Source organism: Procambarus clarkii, chromosome 22, assembly GCF_040958095.1.
Source record: "Procambarus clarkii isolate CNS0578487 chromosome 22, FALCON_Pclarkii_2.0, whole genome shotgun sequence".
Taxonomy (NCBI): Eukaryota; Metazoa; Arthropoda; class Malacostraca; order Decapoda; family Cambaridae; genus Procambarus; species Procambarus clarkii.
Window position 1 is genome coordinate 36,744,984 of NC_091171.1, and position 27,841 is coordinate 36,772,824.

Sequence of the window (27,841 nt, forward strand, 5' to 3'; positions counted from 1 at the left end):
GAATATTTTTCCTCTCTAATAAGGTATAATCTCTGTGATGCATTAACACAAACTATTTTATATCTGCCTTTCTGATAACATATATAAATATAATCTTTATTTGTGAATATTTGTTAATTAAGCAATATATCAGAGCGTGTAGGGTTCGGTGTTCTATGAACGAAAAGGACTGGAGTAGTTTAAATAGCGAACGCATACCAACGAATAACGCTAGTATCTATATAACAAATTTATTGTCATGTGGAATTGATTTAACTTCCAGACACTTCTTTTTAATAAATATTAAATATTTTGTAGCTGTTTATGAAAAATATTATTATAAATACACATTCTACTTGTTAATATTACCAATTAAATTTGCGACAATTTGAGCCATGAAATACGACGACTGGATCACTGTGTTCAGGAGGCTGTTATGGCAGCAAACACTCTCCAGGCGACCATATATCTTGGATAAGTCGCTCCACACAATTGTCGCTTGGACCGTCGACTTCCTATGGCGTCACCTCTCACATATTTACGTCTCATTTCGTTATGAAATTAGATTATTTCAGAGTAAAAATAGGTTTGATCATGTTCTACGTGTAGCACCAACATTATAGTAAGTAAATATACCATATTTCTTCATTACTTACGTAATGCTAGGACGATTTGGGTAGTTTTGGCCTGATTTGGGCCGACTTGGGTAATTCTATGGACCGCTCCACACTTTCCGACTTTCATATTATTTCACCTGTCAGCTAATGATATTAGGTGAACATGCTTGTGCTTTAATTTTATTTAGTAGCCCCTCATATATAATATGGTATTAGTAGTAGAAGTAGTACATTGTACTACCTAAGCTTTTAATCAAAACAAAATGCATAAATTCACTACACAATTGAGGTTCTTATTTGCGTCTTATTTCATTGTAAAAGGAGTTAATTTCCAAACAGGGTTGTATAAATAAATCTTATCTTTGCATTCAATTTTGTACGGTAATTTTTCAAACTTAAAATGTAAATAGCTATATATATATATATATATATATATATATATATATATATATATATATATATATATATATATATATATATATATATATATATATATATATATATATATATATATATATATACCCCCTCTAAATGAAAAATGGCCTAATTTAACATGTGCTAAAAATATTAACATAAATAATTCGTTTGTTAGATAACAAGATATTCATAGCAATAAGGTTTCTTGAAATGGCCTATAATGCACGCAAATACTAGTTTACGCACTTTTCGGGTAGTACGCCTGGAATTTCAAAATGGCGTTCAAACGGCGGTTGGTTGAAGGCTCAGGCGCTCAGTATTGTCGCTGCCGCCAACGCGACAACATGTACCGCTGATTTCCATCAGCAACATTGCTCCAGGTAAGAGTGATAATTCTTTTTGACATATTTATATCTTATATATACACAGTATATAGAATTATATAATATAATGGGGTTTTGCGTATGGAGTTTGCTTCGAACAATGCCTATCAATGTTAGTTTAGTTCGTTTATTATGCACCCCATACCCATCTTGTGGGCTACCGGGGCTTCCGGGGCTTAGTGTCCCCGCGGCCCGGTCGTCGACCAGACCTCCTGGTTGCTGGACTGATCAACCAGGCTGTTGGACGCGGCTGCTCGCAGCCTGACGTATGCGTCACAGCCTGGTTGATCAGGTATCCTTTGGAGGTGCTTATCCAGTTCTCTCTTGAACACTGTGAGGGGTCGGCCAGTTATGCCCCTTATGTGTAGTGGAAGCGTGTTGAACAGTCTCGGGCCTCTGATGTTGATAGTTCTCTCTGAGTACCTGTTGTACCTCTGCTGGGCGGTAGTGGAAAGGGTTACAGAGGCACATAATGGGCTCAGGGACTGAACCCCACAATTCATTTAGCTAAGCAAGTTACAATCTTGATGAATTAGTTACAAAATTCAATATAAGTCGTCACATCAACAATGGGTTCGAGATCGACCTCAAGTACAGGTTCTAAATTAAGCACCTGACATATGTGGAGAGCTAGTGTCACAATTTATGTTTGTCCTGCACACCGCCCCCCATCCAGTGGGCAGCGGTGGATAGGTTACAATCACTCGGTTACTACCTACAGTTAGCAGACTGGGGATATTTGGCTAAAATTTCTGGTAGCAGATCAGGTCCCCCATTTGTTCCGATTTTTTTTCAAATTGGATTTTACAATTCAAGTGTTATGTTATTTACTGCTTTAGCAGATAGGCGGTTCCATGGGTTTATAACCCTGTGGGTGAAAATATAGCTTATGTTTTCAGTCCTACACTGCGGCTTGTTGGACTTGAAACCGTTGTTCCTTGTTTGTGTTCCATCTGACCTTTTGAAGTTCTCTGGATCCATATCTTCGAAACTGTTCAATATTTTAATAGGCAGGCGATGAGTCACAATAACGTGCCTGAAGTATGTTGACCAGACCACACACTAGAAGTTGAAGGGACGACGAGTTTCGGTCCGTCCTGGACCATTCTCAAGTCGATTCAAGTCGATATTTTAATAGTTTCGGTGAGATCCATCCTGACATGCCTAGTTTGCAGTGTTGTTAGCCCTGTGACCCTCAACCGTTCAAGGTATGAAACTAGACCTCATTCTGCAATTATTTTTGTCGCCTGGTGTTCAATTTTCTCCATGAAAGGTTGGGCGCGGGGTGGGTTCTCTGTCGGCCTCCAAGTGGGTTCTCTGTCGGGCTCCAAGTGGGTTCTCTGTCGGGCTCCAAGTGGGTTCTCTGTCGGGCTCCAAGTGGGTTCTCTGTCGGGCTCCAAGTGGGTTCTCTGTCGGGCTCCAAGTGGGTTCTCTGTCGGGCTCCAAGTGGGTTCTCTGTCGGGCCCCAAGTGGGTTCTCTGTCGGGCCCCAAGTGGGTTCTCTGTCGGGCCCCAAGTGGGTTCTCTGTCGGGTCCCAAGTGGGTTCTCTGTCGGGTCCCAAGTGGGTTCTCTGTCGGGTCCCAAGTGGGTTCTCTGTCGGGTCCCAAGTGGGTTCTCTGTCGGGTCCCAAGTGGGTTCTCTGTCGGGCCCCAAGTGGGTTGTCGGTCGGGGCTCCGGGGTGGGTTGTCGGTCGGGGCTCCGGGGTGGGTTGTCGGTCGGGGCTCCGGGGTGGGTTGTCGGTCGGGGCTCCGGGGTGGGTTGTCGGTCGGGGCTCCGGGGTGGGTTGTCGGTCGGGGCTCCGGGGTGGGTTGTCGGTCGGGGCTCCGGGGTGGGTTGTCGGTCGGGGCTCCGGGGTGGGTTGTCGGTCGGGGCTCCGGGGTGGGTTGTCGGTCGGGGCTCCGGGGTGGGTTGTCGGTCGGGGCTCCGGGGTGGGTTGTCGGTCGGGGCTCCGGGGTGGGTTGTCGGTCGGGGCTCCGGGGTGGGTTGTCGGTCGGGGCTCCGGGGTGGGTTGTCGGTCGGGGCTCCGGGGTGGGTTGTCGGTCGGGGCTCCGGGGTGGGTTGTCGGTCGGGGCTCCGGGGTGGGTTGTCGGTCGGGGCTCCGGGGTGGGTTGTCGGTCGGGGCTCCGGGGTGGGTTGTCGGTCGGGGCTCCGGGGTGGGTTGTCGGTCGGGGCTCCGGGGTGGGTTGTCGGTCGGGGCTCCGGGGTGGGTTGTCGGTCGGGGCTCCGGGGTGGGTTGTCGGTCGGGGCTCCGGGGTGGGTTGTCGGTCGGGGCTCCGGGGTGGGTTGTCGGTCGGGGCTCCGGGGTGGGTTGTCGGTCGGGGCTCCGGGGTGGGTTGTCGGTCGGGGCTCCGGGCAGGCTTTAGGTACTCAACTGGCGGGCGCTGGGTGGGTGACTGTTCGGGCTCCAGGTGGGTGTCTGTCCGGCTTCGGGTGGGTTCTTGGTAGGGCTTGGGGGGTGTGGGTTCTTGGTAGGGCTTGGGGGGGTGTGGGTACTTGGTAGGGCTTGGGGGGTGTGGGTTCTTGGTAGGACTTGGGGGGGGGTGTGGGTTCTTGGTAGGACTTGGGGGGGGGGTGTGGGTTCTTGGTAGGACTTGGGGGGGGGGGGTTCTCGGTAGGGCTTGGGGGGGGGGGTGTGGGTTCTTGGTAGGGCTTGGGGGGTGTGGGTTCTTGGTAGGGCTTGGGGGGTGTGGGTTCTTGGTAGGGCTTGGGGGGTGTGGGTTCTTGGTAGGGCTGGGGGGGGGTGTGGGTTCTTGGTAGGGCTTGGGGGGGTGTGGGTTCTTGGTAGGGCTTGGGGGGGTGTGGGTATTTGGTAGGGCTTGGGGGGGTGTGGGTACTTGGTAGGGCTTGGAGGGGTGTGGGTACTTGGTAGGGCTCGGGGGGGTGTGGGTTCTTGGTAGGGCTCGGGGGGGTGTGGGTTCTTGGTAGGGCTCGGGGGGGTGTGGGTTCTTGGTAGGGCTCGGGGGGGTGTGGGTTCTTGGTAGGGCTCGGGGGGGTGTGGGTTCTTGGTAGGGCTCGGGGGGGTGTGTGTTCTTGGTAGGGCTCGGGGGGGTGTGGGTTCTTGGTAGGGCTCGGGGGGGTGTGGGTTCTTGGTAGGGCTCGGGGGGGTGTGGGTTCTTGGTAGGGCTCGGGGAGGTGTGGGTTCTTGGTAGGGCTCGGGGGGGTGTGGGTTCTCTGTAGGGCTCGGGGGGGTTGGGTTCTCTGTAGGGCTCGGGGGGGTTGGGTTCTCTGTAGGGCTCGGGGGGGTTGGGTTCTCTGTAGGGCTCGGGGGGGTTGGGTTCTCTGTAGGGCTCGGGGCGGGCTCCAGGTACTCAACTGACGGGTTCCAGTTCACTCAACTGGCGGGCTCCGGTTCACTCAACTGGCGGGCTCCGGTTTATTAAACTGGCGGGCTCCGGGTGTTTGACTGGTCGGGCTCCGGGTGGGTGACTGTTCGGGCTCCAGGTGGGTGTCTGTCCGGCTTTGGGTATGTTCTTGGTAGGGCTTCGGGGTGGGTTCTTGGTAGGACTTAGGGTTGGCTCCCGGTCAGGCTCAGGGTGGGCTCTTTCGGGTTCGGGATGGGCTCTCGGGCTTGGGGTACCTCTGTAGGGCTCGGGGTAGGTTCTTGGTCGGGCCCAGGGTGGGATCTCTGTAGGGCTCAGGGTGTTTTCATGGTAGGACTAGGGGTGGGTTCTCTGTAGGGATCAGGGTGGGTTCTCGGTAGGGCTCTGGGTGGGTTCTCGGTCGGGCTCGGGGCGGGCTCCAGGTACTCAACTGACGGGTTCCAGTTCACACAACTGGCGGGCTCCGGTTCACTCAACTGGCGGGCTCCGGTTTACTAAACTGGCGGGCTCCGGGTGTTTGACTGGTCGGGCTCCGGGTGGGTGACTGTTCGGGCTCCAGGTGGGTGTCTGTCCGGCTTCGGGTGGGTTCTCGGTAGGGCTTGGGGGTGGGTTCTCGGTAGGGCTTGGGGTGGGTTCTCGGTAGGGCTTGGGGGTGGGTTCTCGTAGGGCTTGGGGGGGTGGGTTCTCGGTAGGGCTTGGGGCTGAGTTCTCGGTAGGGCTTGGGGCTGAGTTCTCGGTAGGGCTTGGGGCTGGGTTCTCGGTAGGGCTTGAGGCTGGGTTCTCGGTAGGGCTTGGGGTTGGGTTCTCGGTAGGGCTTGGGGGGTGGGTTCTCGGTAGGGCTTGGGGGGTGGGTTCTTGGTAGGGCTTGGGGGGTGGGTTCTTGGTAGGGCTTGGGGGTGGGTTCTCGGTAGGGCTCGGGGTGGGCTCTTTCGGGATCGGGATAGGCTCTCGGGCTTGGGGAACCTCTGTAGGGCTCGGGGTAGGTTCTTGGTCGGGCTCAGGGTGGGTTCTCGGTTGGGCTCGGGGCGGGCTCCAGGTACTCAACTGACGGGTTCCAGTTCACTCAACTGGCGGGCTCCGGTTCACTCAACTGGCGGGCTCCGGTTTACTAAACTGGCGGGCTCCGGGTGTTTGACTGGTCGGGCTCCGGGTGGGTGACTGTTCGGGCTCCAGGTGGGTGTCTGTCCAGCTTCGGGTGGGTTCTTGGTAGGGCTTGGGGTGGGTTCTTGGTAGGTATTAGGGCAGGGTTCTTGGTAGGGCTTGGGGGTGGGTTCTTGGTAGGGCTTAGGGGTGGGTTCTTGGTAGGGCTTGGGGGTGGGTTCTTGGTAGGGTTTGGGGGTGGGTTCTTAGTAGGGTTTGGGGTTGGCTCCCGGTCAGGCTCGGGGTGGGCTCTTTCGGGATCGGGATAGGCTCTCGGGCTTGGGGAACCTCTGTAGGGCTCGGGGTAGGTTCTTGGTCGGGCTCAGGGTGGGTTCTCGGTAGGGCTCGGGGCAGGCTCCAGGTACTCAACTGACGGGTTCCAGTTCACTCAACTGGCGGGCTCCGGTTCACTCAACTGGCGGGCTCCGGTTTACTAAATTGGCGGGCTCCGGGTGTTTGACTGGTCGGGCTCCGGGTGGGTGACTGTTCGGGCTCCAGGTTGGTGTCTGTCCGGCTTCGGGTGGGTCCTTGGTAGGGCTTGGGGTGGGTTCTTGGTAGGTATTGGGGCTGGGTTCTCGGTAGGGCTTTGGGCTGGGTTCTCGGTAGGGCTTTAGGCTGGGTTCTCGGTAGGGCTTTGGGCTGGGTTCTCGGTAGGGCTTGGGGGGGTGGGTTCTCGGTAGGGTTTGGGGGGGTGGGTTCTCGGTAGGGTTTGGGGGGGTGGGTTCTCGGTAGGGCTTGGTGGGGTGGGTTCTCGGTGGGGCTTGGGGGAGTGGGTTCTCGGTGGGGCCTGGGGGAGTGGGTTCTCGGTGGGGCTTGGGGGGGTGGGTTCTCGGTGGGGCTTGGGGGGGGGGTGGGTTCTCGGTAGGGCTTGGGAGGGGTGGGTTCTCGGTAGGGCTTGGGAGGGGTGGGTTCTCGGTAGGGCTTGGGGGTGGTGGGTTCTCGGTAGGGCTTGGGGGGGTGGGTTCTCGGTAGGGCTTGGGGGGGTTGGTTCTCGGTAGGGCTTGGGGGGTGGGTTCTCGGTAGGGGTCGGGGTGGGCTCTTTCGGTTTCGGGATAGGCTCTCGGGCTTGGGGAACCTCTGTAGGGCTCGGGGTAGGTTTTTGGTCGGGCTCAGGGTGGGTTCTCGGTAGGGCTCGGGGCGGGCTCCAGGTACTCAACTGACGGGTTCCAGTTCACTCAACTGGCGGGCTCCGGTTCACTCAACTGGCGGGCTCCGGTTTACTAAACTGGCGGGCTCCGGGTGTTTGACTGGTCGGGCTCCGGGTGGGTGACTGTTCGGGCTCCAGGTGGGTGTCTGTCCAGCTTCGGGTGGGTTCTTGGTATGGCTTGGGTTGGGTTCTTGGTAGGTATTAGGGCTGGGTTCTTGGTAGGGCTTGGGGGTGGGTTTTTGGTAGGGCTTGGGGGTGGGTTCTTGGTAGGGCTTGGGGGTGGGTTCTTGGTAGGGTTTGGGGTTGGCTCCCGGTCAGGCTCGGGGTGGGCTGTTTCGGGATCGGGATAGGCTCTCGGGCTTGGAGAACCTCTGTAGGGCTCGGGGTAGGTTCTTGGTCGGGCTCAGGGTGGGTTCTCTATAGGGCTCGGGGTAGGTTCTTGGTAGGGCTCGGGGCGGGTTCTCTGTAGGGATCGGGATGGGTTCTCGGTAGGGCTTGGGGCTGAGTTCTCGGTAAGGGCTTGGGGCTGGGTTCTCGGTAGGGCTTGGGGGGTGGGTTCTCGGTAGGGCTTGGGGGGTGGGTTCTCGGTAGGACTTGGGGGGGTGGGTTCTCGGTAGGGCTTGGGGGGGTGGGTTCTCGGTAGGGCTTGGGGGGGTGGGTTCTCGGTAGGGCTTGGGGGGGTGGGTTCTCGGTAGGGCTTGGGGGGGTGGGTTCTCGGTAGGGCTTGGGGGGGTGGGTTCTCGGTAGGGCTTGGGGGGTTGGGTTCTCGGTAGGGCATGGGGGGGTGGGTTCTCGGTAGGGCATGGGGGGGTGGGTTCTCGGTAGGGCTTGGGGGGGTGGGTTCTCGGTAGGGCTTGGGGGGGTGGGTTCTCGGTAGGGCTTGGGGGGGTGGGTTCTCGGTAGGGCTTGGGGGGGTGGGTTCTCGGTAGGGCTTGGGGGGGTGGGTTCTCGGTAGGGCTTGGGGGGGTGGGTTCTCGGTAGGGCTTGGGGGGGTGGGTTCTCGGTAGGGCTTGGGGGGGTGGGTTCTCGGTAGGGCTTGGGGGGGTGGGTTCTCGGTAGGGCTTGGGGGGGTGGGTTCTCGGTAGGGCTTGGGGGGGTGGGTTCTCGGTAGGGCTTGGGGGGGTGGGTTCTCGGTAGGGGTCGGGGTGGGCTCTTTCGGGATCGGGATAGGCTCTCGGGCTTAAGGAACCTCTGTAGGGCTCGGGGTAGGTTCTTGGTCGGGCTCAGGGTGGGTTCTCGGTAGGGCTCGGGGCGGGCTCCAGGTACTCAACTGACGGGTTCCAGTTCACTCAACTGGCGGGCTCCGGTTCACTCAACTGGCGGGCTCCGGTTTACTAAACTGGCGGGCTCCGGGTGTTTGACTGGTCGGGCTCCGGGTGGGTGACTGTTCGGGCTCCAGGTGGGTGTCTGTCCAGCTTCGGGTGGGTTATTGGTAGGGCTTGGGGTGGGTTCTTGTTAGGTATTAGGGCTGGGTTCTTGGTAGGGCTTGGGGGTGGGTTCTTGGTAGGGCTTGGGGTGGGTTCTTGGTAGGGCTTGGGGGGTGGGTTCTTGGTAGGGTTTGGGGTTGGCTCCCGGTCAGGCTCGGGGTGGGCTCTTTCGGGATCAGGATAGGCTCTCGGGCTTGGGGAACCTCTGTAGGGCTCTCGGTAGGTTCTTGGTAGGGCTCGGGGCGGGTTCTCTGTAGGGATCGGGATGGGTTCTCGGTAGGGCTCGGGGCGGGCTCCAGGTACTCAACTGACGGGTTCCAGTTCACTCAACTGGCGGGCTCCGGTTCACTCAACTGGCGGGCTCCGGTTTACTAAACTGGCGGGCTCCGGGTGTTTGACTGGTCGGGCTCCGGGTGGGTGACTGTTCGGGCTCCAGGTGGGTGTCTGTCCGGCTTCGGGTGGGTTCTTGGTAGGGCTTTGGGTGGGTTCTTGGTAGGTATTGGGGATGGGTTCTTGGTAGGGCTTTGGGCTGGGTTCTCGGTAGGGCTTGGGACTGGGTTCTCGGTAAGGCTTGGGGGGTGGGTTCTCGGTAGGGCTTGGGGGGTGGGTTCTCGGTAGGGCTTGGGGGGTGGGTTCTCGGTAGGGCTTGGGGGGTGGGTTCTCGGTAGGGCTTGGGGGGTGGGTTCTCGGTAGGGCTTGGGGGGTGGGTTGTCGGTAGGGCTTGGGGGGGTGGGTTCTCGGTAGGGCTTGGGGGGGGGTGGGTTCTCGGTAGGGCTTGGGGGGGTGGGTTCTCGGTATTGCTTGGGGGGGTGGGTTCTCGGTAGGGCTTGGGGGGGGTGGGTTCTCGGTAGGGCTTGGGGGGGGTGGGTTCTCGGTAGGGCTTGGGGGGGTGGGTTCTCGGTAGGGCTTGGGGGGGTGGGTTCTCGGTAGGGCTTGGGGGGGGTGGGTTCTCGGTAGGGCTTGGGGGGGTGGGTTCTCGGTAGGGCTTGGGGGGGTGGGTTCTCGGTAGGGCTTGGGGGGGGTGGGTTCTCGGTAGGGCTTGGGGGGTGGGTTCTCGGTAGGGCTTGGAGGGTGGGTTCTCGGTAGGGCTCGGGGTGGGCTCTTTCGGGATCGGGATAGGCTCTCGGGCTTGTGGAACCTCTGTAGGGCTCGGGGTAGGTTCTTGGTCGGGCTCAGGGTGGGTTCTCGGTAGGGCTCGGGGCGGGCTCCAGGTACTCAACTGATGGGTTCCAGTTCACTCAACTGGCGGGCTCCGGTTCACTCAACTGGCGGGCTCCGGTTTACTAAACTGGCGGGCTCCGGGTGTTTGACTGGTCGGGCTCCGGGTGGGTGACTGATCGGGCTCCAGGTGGGTGTCTGTCCAGCTTCGGGTGGGTTCTTGGTAGGGCTTGGGGTGGGTTCTTGGTAGGTATTAGGGCTGGGTTCTTGGTAGGGCATGGGGGTGGGTTCTTGGTAGGGCTTGGGGGTGGGTTCTTGGTAGGGCTTGGGGGTGGGTTCTTGGTAGGGTTTGGGGTTGGCTCCCGGTCAGGCTCGGGGTGGGCTCTTTCGGGATCGGGATAGGCTCTCAGGCTTGGGGAACCTCTGTAGGGCTCGGGGTAGGTTCTTGGTCGGGCTCAGGGTGGGTTCTCTATAGGGCTCGGGGTAGGTTCTTGGTAGGGCTCGGGGCGGGTTCTCTGTAGGGATCGGGATGGGTTCTCGGTAGGGCTCGGGGCGGGCTCCAGGTACTCAACTGACGGGTTCCAGTTCACTCAACTGGCGGGCTCCGGTTCACTCAACTGGCGGGCTCCGGTTTACTAAACTGGCGGGCTCCGGGTGTTTGACTGGTCGGGCTCCGGGTGGGTGACTGTTCGGGCTCCAGGTGGGTGTCTGTCCGGCTTCGGGTGGGTTCTTGGTAGGGCCTTGGGTGGGTTCTTGGTAGGTATTGGGGCTGGGTTCTTGGTAGGGCTTTGGGCTGGGTTCTCGGCAGGGCTTGGGACTGGGTTCTCGGTAAGGCTTGGGGGGTGGGTTCTCGGTAGGGCTTGGGGGGTGGTTTCTCGGTAGGGCTTGGGGGGTGGGTTCTCGGTAGGGCTTGGGGGGTGGGTTCTCGGTAGGGCTTGGGGGGTGGGTTCTCGGTAGGGCTTGGGGGGTGGGTTCTCGGTAGGGCTTGGCGGGTGGGTTCTCGGTAGGGCTTGGGGGGTGGGTTCTCGGTAGGACTTGGGGGGGGGGGTTCTCGGTAGGGCTTGGGGGGGTGGGTTCTCGGTAGGGCTTGGGGGGGGTGGGTTCTCGGTAGGGCTTGGGGGGGTGGGTTCTCGGTAGGGCTTGGGGGGGGTGGGTTCTCGGTAGGGCTTGGGGGGGTGGGTTCTCGGTAGGGCTTGGGGGGGTGGGTTCTCGGTAGGGCTTGGGGGGGTGGGTTCTCGGTAGGGCTTGGGGGGGTGGGTTCTCGGTAGGGCTTGTGGGGGTGGGTTCTCGGTAGGGCTTGGGGGGTGGGTTCTCGGTAGGGCTTGGGGGGTGGGTTCTCGGTAGGGCTTGGAGGGTGGGTTCTCGGTTGGGCTCGGGGTGGGCTCTTTCGGGATCGGGATAGGCTCTTGGGCTTGGGGAACCTCTGTAGGGCTCGGGGTAGGTTCTTGGTCGGGCTCAGGTTGGGTTCTCGGTAGGGCTCGGGGCGGGCTCCAGGTACTCAACTGATGGGTTCCAGTTCACTCAACTGGCGGGCTCCGGTTCACTCAACTGGCGGGCTCCGGTTTACTAAACTGGCGGGCTCCGGGTGTTTGACTGGTCGGGCTCCGGGTGGGTGACTGTTCGGGCTCCAGATGGGTGTCTGTCCGGCTTCGGGTGGGTTCTTGGTAGGGCTTGGGGGTGGGTTCTTGGTAGGGCTTAGGGTTGGCTCTCGGTCAGGCTCGGGGTGGGCTCTTTCGGGTTCGGGATGGACTCTCGGGCTTGGGTTACCTCTGTAGGGCTCGGGGTAGGTTCTTGGTCAGGCTCAGGGTGGGCTCTCTGTAGGGCTCAGAGTGGGTTCTTGATAGGACTCGGGGTGGGTTCTCTGTAGGGATCAGGGTAGGTTCTCGTTAGGGCTCTGGGTGGGTTCTCGGTCGGGCTCGGGGCAGGCTCCAGGTACTCAACTGACGGGTTCCAGTTCACACAACTGGCGGGCTCCGGTTCACTCAACTGGCGGGCTCCGGTTTACTAAACTGGCGGGCTCCGGGTGTTTGACTGGTCGGGCTCCGGGTGGGTGACTGTTCGGGCTCCAGGTGGGTGTCTGTCCGGCTTCGGGTGGGTTCTTGGTAGGGCTTGGGGTGGGTTCTTGGTAGGGCTTGGGGGTGGGTTCTTGATAGGGCTTGGGGGTGGGTTCTTGGTAGGGCTTGGGGGTGGGTTCTTGGTAGGGCTTGGGGGTGGGTTCTTGGTAGGGCTTGGGGGTGGGTTCTTGGTAGGGCTTGGGGGTGGGTTCTTAGTAGGGTTTGGGGTTGGTTCCCGGTCAGGCTCGGGGTGGGCTCTTTTGGGATCGGGATAGGCTCTCGGGCTTGGGGTACCTCTGTACGGCTCGGGGTAGGTTCTTGGTCGGGCTCAGGGTGGGTTCTCTGTAGGGCTCGGGGTGGGTTCTTGGTAGGGCTCAGGGCAGGTTCTCTGTAGGGATCGGGATGGGTTCTCGGTAGGGCTCGGGGCGGGCTCCAGGTACTCAACTGACGGGTTCCAGTTCACACAACTGGCGGGCTCCGGTTCACTCAACTGGCGGGCTCCGGTTTACTAAACTGGCGGGCTCCGGGTGTTTGACTGGTCGGGCTCCGGGTGGGTGACTGTTCGGGCTCCAGGTGGGTGTCTGTCCGGCTTCGGGTGGGTTCTTGGTAGGGCTTGGGGGTGGGTTCTTGGTAGGGCTTGGGGGTGGGTTCTTGGTAGGGCTTGGGGGTGGGTTCTTGGTAGGGCTTGGGGGTGGGTTCTTGGTAGGGCTTGGGGGTGGGTTCTTGGTAGGGCTTGGGTTCTTGGTAGGGCTTGGGGGTGGGGTCTTGGTAGGGCTTGGGGGTGGGGTCTTGGTAGGGCTTGGGGGTGGGGTCTTGGTAGGGCTTGGGGGTGGGGTCTTGGTAGGGCTTGGGGGTGGGGTCTTGGTAGGGCTTGGGGGTGGGGTCTTGGTAGGGCTTGGGGGTGGGGTCTTGGTAGGGCTTGGGGGTGGGGTCTTGGTAGGGCTTGGGGGTGGGGTCTTGGTAGGGCTTGGGGGTGGGGTCTTGGTAGGGCTTGGGGGTGGGGTCTTGGTAGGGCTTGGGGGTGGGGTCTTGGTAGGGCTTGGGGGTGGGGTCTTGGTAGGGCTGGGGGGTGGGGTCTTGGTAGGGCTGGGGTGGGGTCTTGGTAGGGCTGGGGGTGGGGTCTTGGTAGGGCTGGGGGTGGGGTCTTGGTAGGGCTTGGGGGTGGGGTCTTGGTAGGGCTTAGGGTTGACTCCCGGTCAGGCTCGGGGTGGGCTCTTTCGGGTTTGGGATGGGCTCTTGGGCTTGGGGAACCTTTGTAGGGCTCAGGGTGGGTTCTCTGTAGGGATCGGGATGGGTTCTCGGTAGGGCTCGGGGCGGGCTCCAGGTACTCAACTGACGGGTTCCAGTTCACTCAACTGGCGGGCTCCGGTTCACTCAACTGGCGGGCTCCGGTTCACTAAACTGGCGGGCTCTGGGTGTTTGACTGTTCGGGCTCCAGGTGGGTGTCTGTCCGGCTTCGGGTGGGTTCTTGGTAGGTCTTGGGGCTGGGTTCTTGGTAGGTCTTGGGGCTGGGTTCTTGGTAGGGCTTGGGAGTGGGTTCTTGGTAGGGCTTAGGGTTGGCTCTCGGTTGTCAAGCTCGGGGTGGGCTCTCGGGCTTGGGGTACCTCTGTAGGGCTCGGGGTAGGTTCATGGTCGGGCTCAGGGTGGGTTCTCTGTAGGGCTTGGGGTGGGTTCTCTGTAGGGATCGGGGTGGGTTCTCGGTAGGGCTCTGGGTGGGTTCTTGGTCGGGCTCGGGGCAGGCTCCAGGTACTCAACTGCAACCCGTTCTCGCAAATTCGTAAAGTCAATATTGACTTATTAAATATGTGCATAGGTGACATACTTAACATAATAGATACCCTTAAAAAGATTCATGGAAAACACCGACCTTACCTAACCTTGTTAGTATCTTAAGATAAGCATCTTATTGCTTCGTAATTACAATTATTACCTAACCTATAATAGGTATAGGTTAAGTAATAATTGTAATTACGAAGCAATAAGATGCTTATCTTAAGATACTAACAAGGTTAGGTAAGGTCGGTGTTTTCTATGAATCTTTTTAGGGGTATCTATTAAGTTTAGTATGTCACCTATGCACGTAGTTAATAAGTCAATATTGACTTTACGAATTTGCGAGAACGGGTTGTCAACTGATGGGTTCCAGTTCATTCAACTGGCGGGCCCCGGTTCACTCAGCTGGCGGGCTCCGGGTGGGTGACTGTTCGGGCTCCAGGTGGGTGTCTGTCCGGCTTCGGGTGGGTTCTTGGTAGGGCATAGGGTTGGCTGCTCAGACAAGTACAAGGGGAATGTTGTCTACGCTTATGTCGACCGTGCTCTAAGCCACAGCTCAGGATGGAAGCAAGTCGATGAAGAACTCTGTAGGGTAAGGCAGGTCCAAGTCAACAACGGCTTCTCCAATGGTTTCGTTGAAGACATCATAAAAAGGAAGGTGAAACACCATGCAACCTCTGAAGAGTCAACTAACACAACACCTGTACCCCCTATTAGACTATTTTACAGGAACTTCTTTTCCACAGCTCATAAAACGGAGGAAAGGGTCCTGAAAGATATTGTTAATAGGAACGTTATCCCTACAGACAAAAATCAGAAGATACAATTGACAATTTACTATAAAACCAAAAAAACAGCCAACCTACTCATGAAAAACTCTCCTGACACAAAGCAGAACGCCTTAAAGGAGACTAACGTCGTCTATACCTTCGAATGCCCACTTGGGGACTGTAAGCCTCAAAGAACTCAGTATATAGGCAAGACAACAACATCTCTTTCCAGGCGATTAACAATGCATAAGCAACAGGGCTCCATTAAGAAACATATCTCTTCCCACAACCAGGCCATCACCAGAGAAGTCTTAACAAACAACACAGAAATCATCGATAGATACAGCGATAGCAGGCAGCTTGACATCTGTGAGGCACTACACATCAAGAAGTCAACACCAGCAATCAACAGCCAATTGATGCACAACTATATTCTACCCACTTCAAGACTCCGTACCAATATAGAAGCATCAAGAGGAAGTATGGGTCAATAGGCCCTTTGCAGTTACTTCCATTCTTCCCTCTCATTTATCCAATTTATACCCATTGTTCCATGTTCTGCGTTGGTCAAAAGTTTGTTCACCTCTTCCAAAACTGTTGCAACACATCACCTCACCCAAATGCGAGTATATAAGACAAGCTGTTTAATGTTAGCATAAGTAAAACTCTGTTTAGTGTTCTCAGGTTACAGTTGTGTGTGTATAAACTAAAGTCTCTGAAAATGTAACAAGTTATTACGAAACGCGTTCAAGCCTTACGTCAGACTAGAAATAAAAATGAATTTTGGAGAATTGATTTTTCAATTACCATCCACAGTAAAAAAGAAACATAAGAAATATTGAGAAAATTCATGGTAGAATTATTAATCTTACCTTTTCGGTCATATTTAACAATATATACATTATATATAATATATATATATTACTCTTATTACAAATTTGGTACTTACCGCAGTTTGAATCTGGCAACCGAGGAGGTCCCCGTGGCCTGGAACCCTCGGCCTCCACCAGCACTGTTGTGGACCAGCAGACGACATACAGGAGCAGCTCGCCAGCAACATTCCCACTCAAAATGCAGACGTCAAACAACAGCTCTGACCCACGGAGAGTGGATAAGATTGTTAGGTAAGTGAATGTAAGGGGGGATATTGTAGTGCAAGATGTTATTATTGTGTAATGATGAGGATCTGTGTGTGTGGGGGGGAGGAAGTTAGTAGGTCATCATATGGACAATTCGTTCTTATATAGGCATGGGTTTTCTTGTCTCTGTACAATGCTTTGGTGTGATGTTTAAAGAATTACTTGTCTGTACACCTATATGGGTGGGATTTAGGGTATTATAGTTCGGTATTTTTGCTGTAGGGGGTATAGGTCATTACGTATACAAGATGCTTAGTTAGCAGACTTAAAACGATAATGATTAATGATAAAACAACCTAATCCATATAACATAACCAAGTCTAACTTAGTAGTACATTTTTATCAGAAAACTAGCCTTGTTGAAATGATTTTTTACTCCCATTTTGTTTGGAGTTTGAAAAGAAATGGCGAGGGTTAAACAAAGCTCATTTATTTATTTATATACAAGAAGGTATATAAGATTTTTACTTAATTTTTAGTTTTGACAGATAAGACCATATTAAATCAGATACAAGTCATACCACATACACGATGACTCGCAAACAAATGTTAAAACCTATCTAACCTAGGGTTTCCGGGTTCGATCCCCGGTGAAGGCAGAGACAAATGGGCAAAATGTTTTTCATCCTGATGCCCCTGTTACCTAGCAGTAAATAGGTACCTGGGAGTTAGACAGTTGCTACGGGCTGCTTCCTGGTGGGGGTGTAACAAAAAAGGAGGCCTGATCGAGGACCGGGCCGCGGGGACGCTAAGCCCCAAAATCATCTCAAGATAACCTAGCTCAACCCAACCTAAACTAACCAAACCAAGAATCAACCTAACCCAAACCAATGGAGTCCAGTACAGCTTAACCTAAGCTAATACATCCTACCATAACAGTATAGTGTATACGGTTTTAAGGGGGCATATCAATGTAAAATTAAAAGTGGTTCAATTTGCTTATAAATTTTTTTATGAAATGGTTATAGAAAGGGCTGCAGCTGGTCCAAGTTTCATCATCACACCCTAAACAGAAAAGGAGAAAAAAATAAACAACGAATTATGCAACGAATTTTCAAATAGTTTCAGGGAACACGTGTCAACTAAAATCATTTCTATAACACTCAGATATTAAATTAAGCACATAATAAAGGATTCTAGTGATCAGTTTTATCAAAAAAGTGTTTAGTGCAATAATATAATTTTTCAAAGTTACCCTTCTAAAAAAATATGCAATATATGATATTTATAAATTTTTATAAAAACAAATAGACTTTGGACTAAAATGTCTACTAGATTCTGTAGAAGCACAAACGCTACATATAAGGTGTAATTTGCATGTAAATTGATTAATAAATGAAAACTCTGAAGTAATTTGAAGGTGTAAATTACTTTCCAGAGTAAAATAAAGATCCAAGTTCGGCCACCTGTAGCTGAGCTTGACTTCGACAGATTTCGTTCATAATTGGCACCCTTGCAGATAGGCATCCATTGAGCAAGGTGTGCAAGTTTCATGCAAATCCCTTGATAACAAACGAGAAAAAAATATTGGCCAAAAAAAAAAGAAAAAAAAAAATTTAAACATAATTATATTGCACATACATATTACAATTATTACAAGAGTTTGTGCTTCTACAGCACATAGTAGACATTTTAGTTGACACATGTGTTCCCTGAGATTATTTGAGAATGTTGAACATTCGTTGCATAATACGTTGTGTATTTTTTTTCTCCTTTTCTGTTTAGGTGTGATGGTGAAACTTGGACCAGTTGCAGCCCTTTCTATAACCATTTCATAAAAAAATTAATAAGCAAATTGAACAACTTTTAATTTATAACGATTTAGAATGATATGCCCCCTTAACAAACGGGAAAACGAGCATCGTCGAATTATTTCATGTCCAAAAAGTACCATCCATAAAGTTTGATACGTTAAGATATATTAGCCAAGATTAGGCTGTGTTAGGCTTGGTTGGTTTGAGTTAGCCTGGGTAAGGTTAGATAAATTTTCCAATCCATTGGTGAACAGTCATGTGTACAGGGTGACACATTATTACAGACCGTTTTACTAGTGATAAAAAAGCAATGTAGGACTAACACAACTATTGGAAAACAACAGTTGTGTTATCAGTGTATAGTAGTAATTAATAATTTTGTACAAAGTTTGCATAAAAATGTTAGGTGTTTCAAGTAACTCACTAGGTTCTGGTAGACCTTTCATGACCCGTATAAAGGCCAGGCTGTGTGTGAAGAACTGTTAAAACCATCAACAGGTAATATACAGAAATGTTTATTGAACTAAATGCAGCTGGCCGAAGCAGCCATTGACATGAAACTGTTAGCGGCCAGTTTCATGTTAGTTACGTATTTATGGAAACTCTCCATCAGCGACCACATAACCAGATTTTAAAATGCACTATAATCTTAATTTAAATATATTTTGTTATTACAGTACTGTATCTGGTTTTCTTTACAAAGTACAGTATTTATATCATCCTACCCACAACAGTTGTTTAATTTCCGAGTACTAGCTCTATCTATATATCAATCCATTAATGTAACATCACTTGTATGTATATACCTTACCTGAATAAACATCTGAATCATCTAAACAACATCTACTGTACCTGTTTACTGCTAGGTGAACAGAAGAATTAGGTGAAAGGAAATGTGCCCAGCCATATCTGTCCTGACTGGGAATTGAACCCAGGATCCCCAATTGGGAGTCAAGGGGGAAGGCAACCGATTTTTACCTGACTTTACCTGAGGGCCACTAACGTATTAGTGGCCTCGACGAGAACAGAAAAGCTTGTCCAAAGTCCCTTCATTTGCCTTGATTATTTTTTTCCAGTTGGATTTTAAAATGTAAGAGTTTGGGCAATTATGTTTGGCAGGTAGGCAGTTCCATGGGTTTATAACCGTATGGGGGTAAAAGGCATCTCTTGTTTTCAGTCCTATGTTGTGGTTTGTTGAGCTTTTATAAGACATTATCTGGATCAACATCCTCCAAATTGTTCAGTATTTTAAAATTTCAATGAGGTCTGCTAAGTCATGTCTGGTTTGAAGTGTTGTTAGTGCTGTGGCTCTCAACTGTTCCTGGTATGAGAGTTGATTACACTGTGATACCCTCAACTATAATAAATTCTGTTTTCAGACAACATACAGCCTCTTTGCTCATACCCCTGGACATACTAAATATTTAATCCGTACTCTTCATTCTCTTCACATTATAAACACTTGCAAAGCTCTGTTCCTTAATACTAACTCAGATTTTAAACTTCCGAATTGTATGAAATAAAAATGTTTGTGATGTTCTGCATGAACATCACTGCTGAAATATCTCTAAGATTCTCTATGCAGGTCTCTATATAGAGAGACCAAATGTGTGGAATTTCCTAACCCAATGTCTTCACTTTAGTATCCCACATTGTGCTAATTACTCATCTAGTGCTGTACTATCTACAAATGCACTCCAACATAATTTCTCATCACCCTTATTACTACCTTACCTCTCGCTTAACAATTAGCTTAGCTTAGATGTCACGCTATTGTGATTTCTGTGTATAATGAAGTAAGGGCGAAGAGGTAGAACGGCCTATTGACATAGCTCGAGTGCATGGGGGGAGTTGTGTAAAATCCTGGGGCCAGATTCACGAAAGCACTTACGCAACCACTTACGAACGTGAACATCTTTCCTCAATCTTTGACGGCTTTGGTTACATTTATAAAACAGTTTACAAGCATGAAAACTTCCCATTCAACTGTTGTTATTGTTATAAACAGCCTCCTGGTGCTTCGGGGTTCATTAACTGCTTAATAATTGGAAACAAAGCCGCCAAAGCTTATGAAAAGATGTACAGGTTCGTAAGTGTTTGCGTAAGTGCTTTCGTGAATCTGGCCCCTGGTTTGTCTCTCGGAGAGGCTGCAGGATCCAAGTAAATTCAGAAGAATTTCTGGTTACGATTCTTATACCATGTCGTAGCTCAGTCGATTAAGGCAGCGTCTGGGATGCTCTTGGACGCAAGTTCGAATCCTCGTCACGGCCCCTTGTAGATTTGTTCTCTTAAGATTAACTGTTTCCCTTGTACAATAATTTAAAATTCACTGCAAATTTTGCGTTAGCTTTAAGATTTGCCTAAAATGCTATGCATGTTAGTGGCTTTACAAGAATGTACAGATAATGGCGATTCATTTGTACAAATAACCCATTGTAGTGAATAATATTGTAGTGTCAGGGGGGGCCTAACGGCTGAGTGGACAGCGCTCCGGATTTGTATTCCTAAGGTTCCGGGTTTGATCCCCAGTGGAGGTGGAAACAAATGGGTAGAGTTTCTTTCACCCTGATGCCCCTGTTACCTAGCAGTAAATAAGTACCTGAGAGTTAGACAGCTGCTACTGGCTGCTTCCTGGGGGGGTGTAACAAAAAGGAGGCCTGGTCGAGGATTGGGCCACGGGGACGCTAAGCCCCGAAATCGTCTCAAGATAACCTCAAAATACTGTAGTGTAGTGGTCAACACAGTCAGCTCGCAATTGAAACGTTCCGGATTGATTTCTGCCGCAGGACAGGGACGTTTGGCACGTTTGCTTTTGCCCGATGCCTGTGTTCACCTAGCGGTAAATAAGTACCTAGGAGTTGGGCAACTATTGTTGGTTGCATCTTGGGAAAGACTAGTAGTTGGCCTAGAGGGGACCTTGATAAACCTAACTGGCTTTGTCCCAATGGGAAATCATACTTAAGTACGATACAAGTAAAAAACTTTTCAAAATCTTTTCTGTGGAGAGCCTTGTAGGCTCCAGGGAGCCTCTGGGCTCACCCAGAAAATGGTGTTTCATTACATTCAGTGCTGTATTTTTTTTTTCAAATAATGTTACTTTTGTGAGGGTTTGTGTACAGTAATTATTGAACTTCATTGTTGTTTGTATTTGTAATATGTTCTCTCATCTTCCCTCCTGATTTTCCATAACTAATCACTTCTTGCAAAGAGAATTATAAAACCTGTGTTTATTGAATTCATTTTATTTGCCTTCTCACTCATGCTTTAATGTTACTTATTTGATCAATAACACCTTACTGATACAGTAATAATAATAATACATTAATATTACATTTTTATACATACCAACTGCAATATAATGTAATTTGACCATTGACAGGTACAAACCATCAGCACAAGGGACTCCAGGGGCCCCTGGTGAAGATCCAACTACTGACTACATGAATGTACTAGGCATGATCTTCAGCATGTGTGGTCTAATGATGAGAGTAAGTTTTGGGTTTCTGGCATTATAGGGTCTGTTCTGAAGCCCACGGTATCATCCCTATTGTCTACCACTATCATCCCTATTCATCCTGGCACTAGCTTGCTCAGTTTTTTTGTTTTCAACTCATATTTTATGAACTACTGTATATTGTATGTAAGTGATGTTGGCATTCATGGGAACATTTTCTGTGGGAGCCATGCTTTTTGTATTGTTTATATTCATGCTTCACTTGTCAGTTTAAGGCACCCATCTTGTGTGCCCTTAGCTGTTCATTCATTCTGATTTAGTTTCTCAACTCTCTGCCTTGTAGCTAGTTTGTATTACCCATTCCCACCAGTAATATTTTTCAAGATTCTGGGTGTTGTCCTAGTCAGGGCTTCTCCTTTTGAGTTGCCATTACATCAGTACTGCTTGGGACTCGGTCCACGTGGCCAGGCCTGTTGCTGGGTATTTTAGTGTGTGTTATGTCTGATTCTGACTCGTGTGCCATGTTGGTGCCTTGCATCATCTTCTGTGTGTACAGTTGGAGTCACACTAATAATACTTCAATACCTGTCACATAGGTCTGATCTTTCTAGTTTTTTAATTGATAGGAGGTTGGAGAACCGTCAACTCAACCCTTGTGACTAACATGGATGTCCATTATTCGGTAATTATTGTGCCGAAGATTGTAATTAAGTCAAAATACATTTTCACTTTACTGAAAAATTTATGGCATGAGCGTGAAGTGAGCCAAAAGTGTGACAAAGCAACAGCAGTCGGCTGAATGCTGGGCATGGGGAAAGAGGGAGGGAGGGTGTGAGACTATCCCTTCCTCATTTCCTCTCTCAAGCTTGGTGAAAAAGTTCTCTCCTTTTGAATGTTTGGTTTCAGTAAAGTTGTGTGTGTGTACATCTATAATTTTAATACCAAATTATCCGTGATCAGTATCATATGCCATAATCAAGACGCATCATAAAAGAATTTTTTGCGAATAATTTATTAATAATAATAATTCATTGTGTTGGAGGACTGGCAGCCAGGGTATACATACAGTACATGTTAGGTTTGTATCCAGGTTCCCTCCCCCCCCTTTCCCCCCTATCCCTAGGGTCTAATTACTGACCCTCCCCAGTATGCAACCCCACAATAAGCTGACTGACTTTTGGGTACCTATTTCCTGCTAGGTGAACAGGTACATTAGGTGATAGGATACACACCCGCCATTTCTATCTTGCCTGGGATTTGAACCCAGAATTCTAGATTGCGAGTCAAGAACGAACTCGACTATACTACCGGTACCCTCAATTTACTGGGATTTATGTCAAGAATGGTTGAGTTTGTGTAAATCCTGGTCATTATGTTATGTTGGGACCACCAATAATTGTCATATACTGTAATTATGATTTTTAAATGGAATTGTTTGCCAATGATTGCTCTATCATATGTCATTGTCAAAATGATAAGTACATACTGTAATAGATCATGTTGGACCACAAATTTTAGATAAATTTGGCATAGGGTCTCCATTTTTGTGCAACTCTGGAGCTCTTCTCAGTGTTACCTTGAGGTGCTTCCGGGGCTTAGTGTCCCCGCGGCCCGGTCGTCGACCAGGCCTCCTGGTTGCCGGACTGATCAACCAGGCTGTTGGATGCGGCTGCTCGCAGCCTGACGTATGAGTCACAGCCTGGTTGATCAGGTGTAATTATGTTTAGAGCAGGGTTCTTCCCAGCTGGTTTCACCATTTGTGTTGTCTTCAAAGATTGCCTTGATAGCATTGCTCTAGTTGTTTGAGCTGCTGCTGTGGGATGTGGTTGCATATTTACACTATATGCGGCCTGTCGTGCTTTCCAGCGTGCAGTTCTAGATCATTAGGAATCTTCTTAGTTGTATTCCTTGCGGTTTGCCTCTCTTTTTACACCCTTTCTACTTTCTGGAGGGAAAGGGAAGGGAAAGGAATTATTAGGAGAAATCACTAAATCATTATAACTATATAGCATTTGGAAGGGATCAATATAAGGATTTTTGATGGGACATGGGGACGAAATTGTGCCCAACCACTTGGACAGTCGGGGATTGAAAACCGGCTTGCAAAAAAATGGGCCTTCGCTCTACTGTCTAGCCCAAGTGGTTGGGCGGGAAGGGAAGGTAGATCAATCTTTGATAGCTGGCAGTGCAGTATTTTAGCCTCAGTCTGCTTCAGTTGAGTTCTTCGGATCCAGCTTTGGGCCATGTGTAGATCCATATCTCCTGGTTCCTGGCTGGGGTAAGGGTTCTAGTGCATCGTTCGCTCTGGACAGTGCTCCTGTTCACCCTTCGTTTTTGAAGTGTTGACCTTTTAGGCAAGTTGATTGAAACCTCAGGTAACCTCAGGGCTGTCATCTGGTGGAAGATGGGTAAATCAAGGGCCTACCAGAAAAAGATGTTTAATTATACAGTATTCAATGCTTAATTTTCACATATATAGTACAGTACATGTTTTAAGTAAATAATATCAGACTTTATCTTGGATCATTTTCTTATTTAGGGTTTTAATCTTATAATACTTATATTGAGGAATGTGATTTCTACTCACTTTATGAATTTTAATCCTCCAAATACTGCATTATTAAAACTATGATTATAGAAATTTTAGACATTGTTGTTATAAATGATACTCTATAGTGAACTCATTATTTCTTACTTGCAGTTGAGGTGGTGTGCTTGGGTTGCGCTATACTGCTCCTGCATCAGCTTTGCCAACTCGAGAGTCAATGACGATACGAAACAAATGCTCAGCAGCTTCATGTAAGGTTTATCTTGTTTTCTTCTGAAATTTGTATATTACTAAACCCATAAAGGTACAACCTGTCCCCATAGCATGTCACATTTTAACATATACTTTACTTTACACAAGGCCAAAACCTGGTGTACTAAGGCAAATAAACATTGCGACGGGGTAAATACCCTAACTGTGCAACCTGTCCTCTTACAAATTACGTCTGAATTTGGTCGTTTGCCCATATGGCCGAAAATGGACGTAATTTAAAAATCAAAAAATTAAAATAAATTTTGGATTTTGTTTCAAAACAGTAAGTTAAGGGTCCTCTCGTAGGTTAGGAGGGCAGGAAATTGTCCAAGTTTCAAAAGCTATGAAAAACGTTAAATGAAAGTTTCCTCTCCTAACCTTTCCAAGTAAGCCAGAGGACTTAGAGAAAACGCGACAGTATGTCACTTTCGTGGGCCAATTTCATTTCAAATTACGTTCATTTTTGGATATAGCATGCATTCGAACGAAAAGCGACGTTATTTTCAAGAGGACAGGTTATTTATTTATTTATTTATTTATTTATGCATATACAAGAATGTACATAAGGAATGTGAGGATACAAATATGGTAATTACAGTCTTGTAAAGCCACTAGCACGCGCAGCTTTCGGGCAGGTCCTTAATCTAAGAAAATTTTAAGGAGGTAAATACTTGCAAAATTTATAGACAAAAAAATAACAGATTACATGAAATGAAAAAAAAAAAAGATGAGAGAAAATTGTAGGTACAGTATATTAAAGCACATAGGTAGCTAAGATTGATTGCAATGACAGCTTAAAATGGTAGTTGACAACAAATGAACCATGATGTGCCTGACCACCATCATATGGTGGGTCAGGTCACCTAAAGTCCCAGCTAGCCTGCCATCCCCGCTCGTTGAGCCAAATGGAACCCCCAAATATTCTATAAGGAAGAGAACAGGACTGGGAGGTGAGCGATTGACTACATGCCTGAAAAGGGCATTTCATTACCTGGATCTGGATTTGTACCTGGATAAGGGGGTTCTGGGATTTTTCTCCAAGCCTGGCCTGGGCCAGGCATGACGTGCAAGATCTTGGTCCAGTAGACTGTTGCTTGGAGTGGCCTGCAGGGCCATATTCCCACTTACAATCTAGTTAGTCCAGCACTTCTTGCAAGAAACTCTAATTTTTTCTTGAAGAAATACTTTTGTTCCAGCCATACTTATTTTATTTGCTGTGAGGATATTAAGGAGCCGTGGTCCTTTGATATTCATAGTGTTCTATGATTGTTCCTGTGGCACCTTTATTCTTCACTTGCGCTGTTCTGCATTTCCTACCATATTGTTCGCTCCACTACCTTACCTTACCTTGAGGTTACCTTGAGGTGCTTCCGGGGCTTAGCGTCCCCGCGGCCCGGTCGTCGACCAGGCCTCTTGGATGCTGAACTGATCAACCAGGCTGTTGGACGCGGCTGCTCGCAGCCTGACGTATGAGTCACAGCCTGGTTGATCAGGTATCCTTTGGAGGTGCTTATCCAGTTCTCTCTTGAACACTGTGAGGGGTCGGCCAGTTATGCCCCTTATGTGTAGCGGAAGCGTGTTGAACAGTCTCGGGCCTCTGATGTTGTTGAGTTCTCTCTCGGAGTACTTGTTGCACCTCCGCTTTTCAACGGGGGTATTCTGCACATCCTTCCATGTCTTCTGGTCTCATGTGATGTTATTTCTGTGTGCAGGTTTGGGACCAGCCCCTCTAATATTTTCCACGTGTAAATTATTATGTATCTCTCCCACCTGCGCTCAAGGGAGTACAGATTCAGGCTCTTTAGTCGGTCCCAATAGTTTAGATGTTTTACTGAGTGGATTCTAGCAGTAAAGGATCTCTGCACACTCTCCAGGTCAGCAATTTCTCCAGCTTTGAAAGGGGCTGTCATTGTGCAGCAGTACTCCACTCTAGAGAGCACAAGCGTTTTGAAAAGTATCATCATCGGTATATCATCTGATTCAGATTCAGATTCAGATTCAGATGTTTATTCAGGTAAGGTATATACATACAAGTGATGTTACATTAATGGATTGATATATAGATAGAGCTAGTACATACAATGCCTAAAGCCACTATTACGCAATGCGTTTCGGGCAAGAAAAACATTAATATCTAGAACTTAATACTAATTGAGCATAAAGAATAAAAGATGTTGAGAACAAATACAAATAAAGATAAAAAAAAAAGGGGGAACATGACTGAAAAAGCAGCACAAATACAATAGGTTGACAAACAGTGTTGATTACAAAAAAGAAAAAAAAAAGAAAATAACAGACATGGGTTGACAATAGAGGAGTGAGGTAGATTACAGGGAATTTATTAGGTAGTGTTTAGTTTTTATCTTAAACTGGTTGAGAGAGGGACAGTCTTTAACATGGTTGGGAAGGTCATTCCACATTCTGGGCCCCTTGATTTGCAGAGCATTTCTAGTTTGATTAAGACGTACTCTAGGAATATCAAAACTGTATTTATTTCTGGTGTGGTGCTCATGGGTTCTGTTACAACCTTCTATGAAGCTTTTAAGATCAGGATTGGCATTATAGTTTAGCGTTTTATATATGTATAATACACATGAGAGAATGTGCAGTGACTTAATATCTAACATATTAAGAGATTTGAGTAGGGGTACCGAGTGATGTCTGGGGCCAGAGTTGGATATTGTTCTAATAGCGGCTTTGTGTTGGGTAATTAGAGGACGTAAGTGATTTTGGGTAGTAGAACCCCAAGCACAAATACCATAGTTGAGATAAGAACAGATAACAGAACAGATAATGATCTGTTATAATATTGTGCAAATTTTGGACCTGGATATTCATACAGTGTTCTATGACTGTTTCTGTGGCACAGTTTTTCTTCACTTGCGCTATTCTGCATTTCCTACCATATTGTTCGCTCCACTATGTTATAATACTGTGCAAATTTTGGACCTGGAGTTCAGTCCATGTATACAGTACATGATACCTCTCTTGTCTCCTTTCCAGAGTACATTTTGGGAGCTTCAAATGGTCCCAATAATTTATGTACTTTATTGTGTTTGTGTGCTGAGTATGTCCTCTGTATTCCCTGTGTTTCAACAATCTCTCTTGCTCTGATTTGTTATTTTTGGGAGAGCCCTGTCAGTAGTTTTCTGAGCTTACTTGTCAGTCACTATAGCATTGACCTCATGATTTTCCTAAGGGTGACAACACTTACATAATTGTCTTTTGTTATTGAATGGAATTTAAATAACATTAATCCAACCCATTGTTACTGGCTAATAGTTCTGATTTTCAAAGTAAATTATCATAATTAAACAAATATACTTTTATTTGCTTGTCACAAATAATTTACTAATTATATTAACATTTCAGGTTGTCCATTTCTGCAGTTGTGATGTCCTACCTTCAAAACCCACAGCCAATGACACCTCCATGGTCCAATATATAAACAGTTCTATATTATCGATTGTTTTTGGTTGAATGGAAATGTATAATTGCCTCACCATACTTGTATTAAAATTGTACTGCTGAATGAGTGACAATTTTAGTTTTAATAAACTAGCTAATGGTGCCAGGTTTGTATTATGATGTGCAATATGGAACAGTGCCAACATTTGATGATGTGCATGAGTTACAAAATGGCTTGGTTTGTTAATCTTTTAATTTGTGTAGCCTGCACTATATAATTCTTGTGTTATACTTCCTATCCAAAAGTTTCTTGTAAGCAGCTTGTCTTTTTTTTTCTTTAACAAATGGACAAATTTGTATTGTCCCATAACATTATCATGTCATTCATGCCAGTGTAAAAGGCAATAGCATGAAGGTCAAAGCTTGAAATATCCTGGAATATGAAGTACCATACGAGTTGATCCTCGAGTGACAACCACATTAGTACAGTAGATAGCCTCCATATTAGACATAAAAGGAAGACTTGATCACCACGTTAGAAATAGAAGAGTGAAAGGGAATTGGGAGTGGAATGGTAGGCAGTCAGTATGGGGGAAGGGAGACTTTTGGAGTACAGTACAGTACTGTCCATTCAGTAGAGCCAGGCTGTCACCTGATCGGATGACAGGCAAAGTTATCAGTCACTAGCACTGATTTTATAGTTTTCTTCGAGGTGACATCAACTGCATAATATCTTTTTGATCATGAAATTACATTAACTCCAACCAGTTACTGCTGGCTAATAATTCTTAGACATAAAGGAAAGAGGACAAATCAGAAGAGCATGTTAAGATAGGGCTACCTGAATAGGTTTCAGTTGTGGTTACTCCATCAGAGGGGCGTTCATGGGGATAAAGACAGATTCTACAGTAAATTGTTAATTCCTCTTTTAGGACTGCCTCCTCTTCCATTTTGCTTAGTTATGCACAGTTGTTGTTTTATGGTTACAAAGGAAACATATCATTCCTTAATTTCTTATTTTGACTGTATCAGAATTTAGAATTTCTAAAATATAGTTACAGGTTGTAAGTACAGTATGTATAACAGTTTATACAGTACTAT

The 27,841-nt window shown here is 48.9% G+C and overlaps 1 protein-coding gene and 1 long non-coding RNA gene across 2 annotated transcripts; one reads left to right on the forward strand and one right to left on the reverse strand.

Moving 5' to 3' along the window:
- The first annotated feature begins 1,300 nt into the window (after positions 1-1,300).
- Positions 1,301-27,559, forward strand: LOC123758893 (protein Asterix-like). The gene is made up of 5 exons (XM_045743664.2): positions 1,301-1,393; positions 15,140-15,309; positions 20,458-20,566; positions 23,234-23,331; positions 26,705-27,559. Exons 2-5 carry the CDS (start codon positions 15,257-15,259, stop codon positions 26,778-26,780), a joined length of 336 nt encoding a protein of 111 aa, XP_045599620.1. The 5' UTR covers positions 1,301-1,393; positions 15,140-15,256; the 3' UTR covers positions 26,781-27,559.
- LOC138367364 (uncharacterized) lies at positions 20,303-23,355 on the reverse strand. Its single transcript, XR_011229330.1, has 2 exons — positions 23,228-23,355; positions 20,303-22,926 (listed from the first exon to the last, which is right to left on the reverse strand). It is a non-coding gene; the product is annotated as an uncharacterized lncRNA (long non-coding RNA).
- Positions 27,560-27,841: the final 282 nt, after the last annotated feature.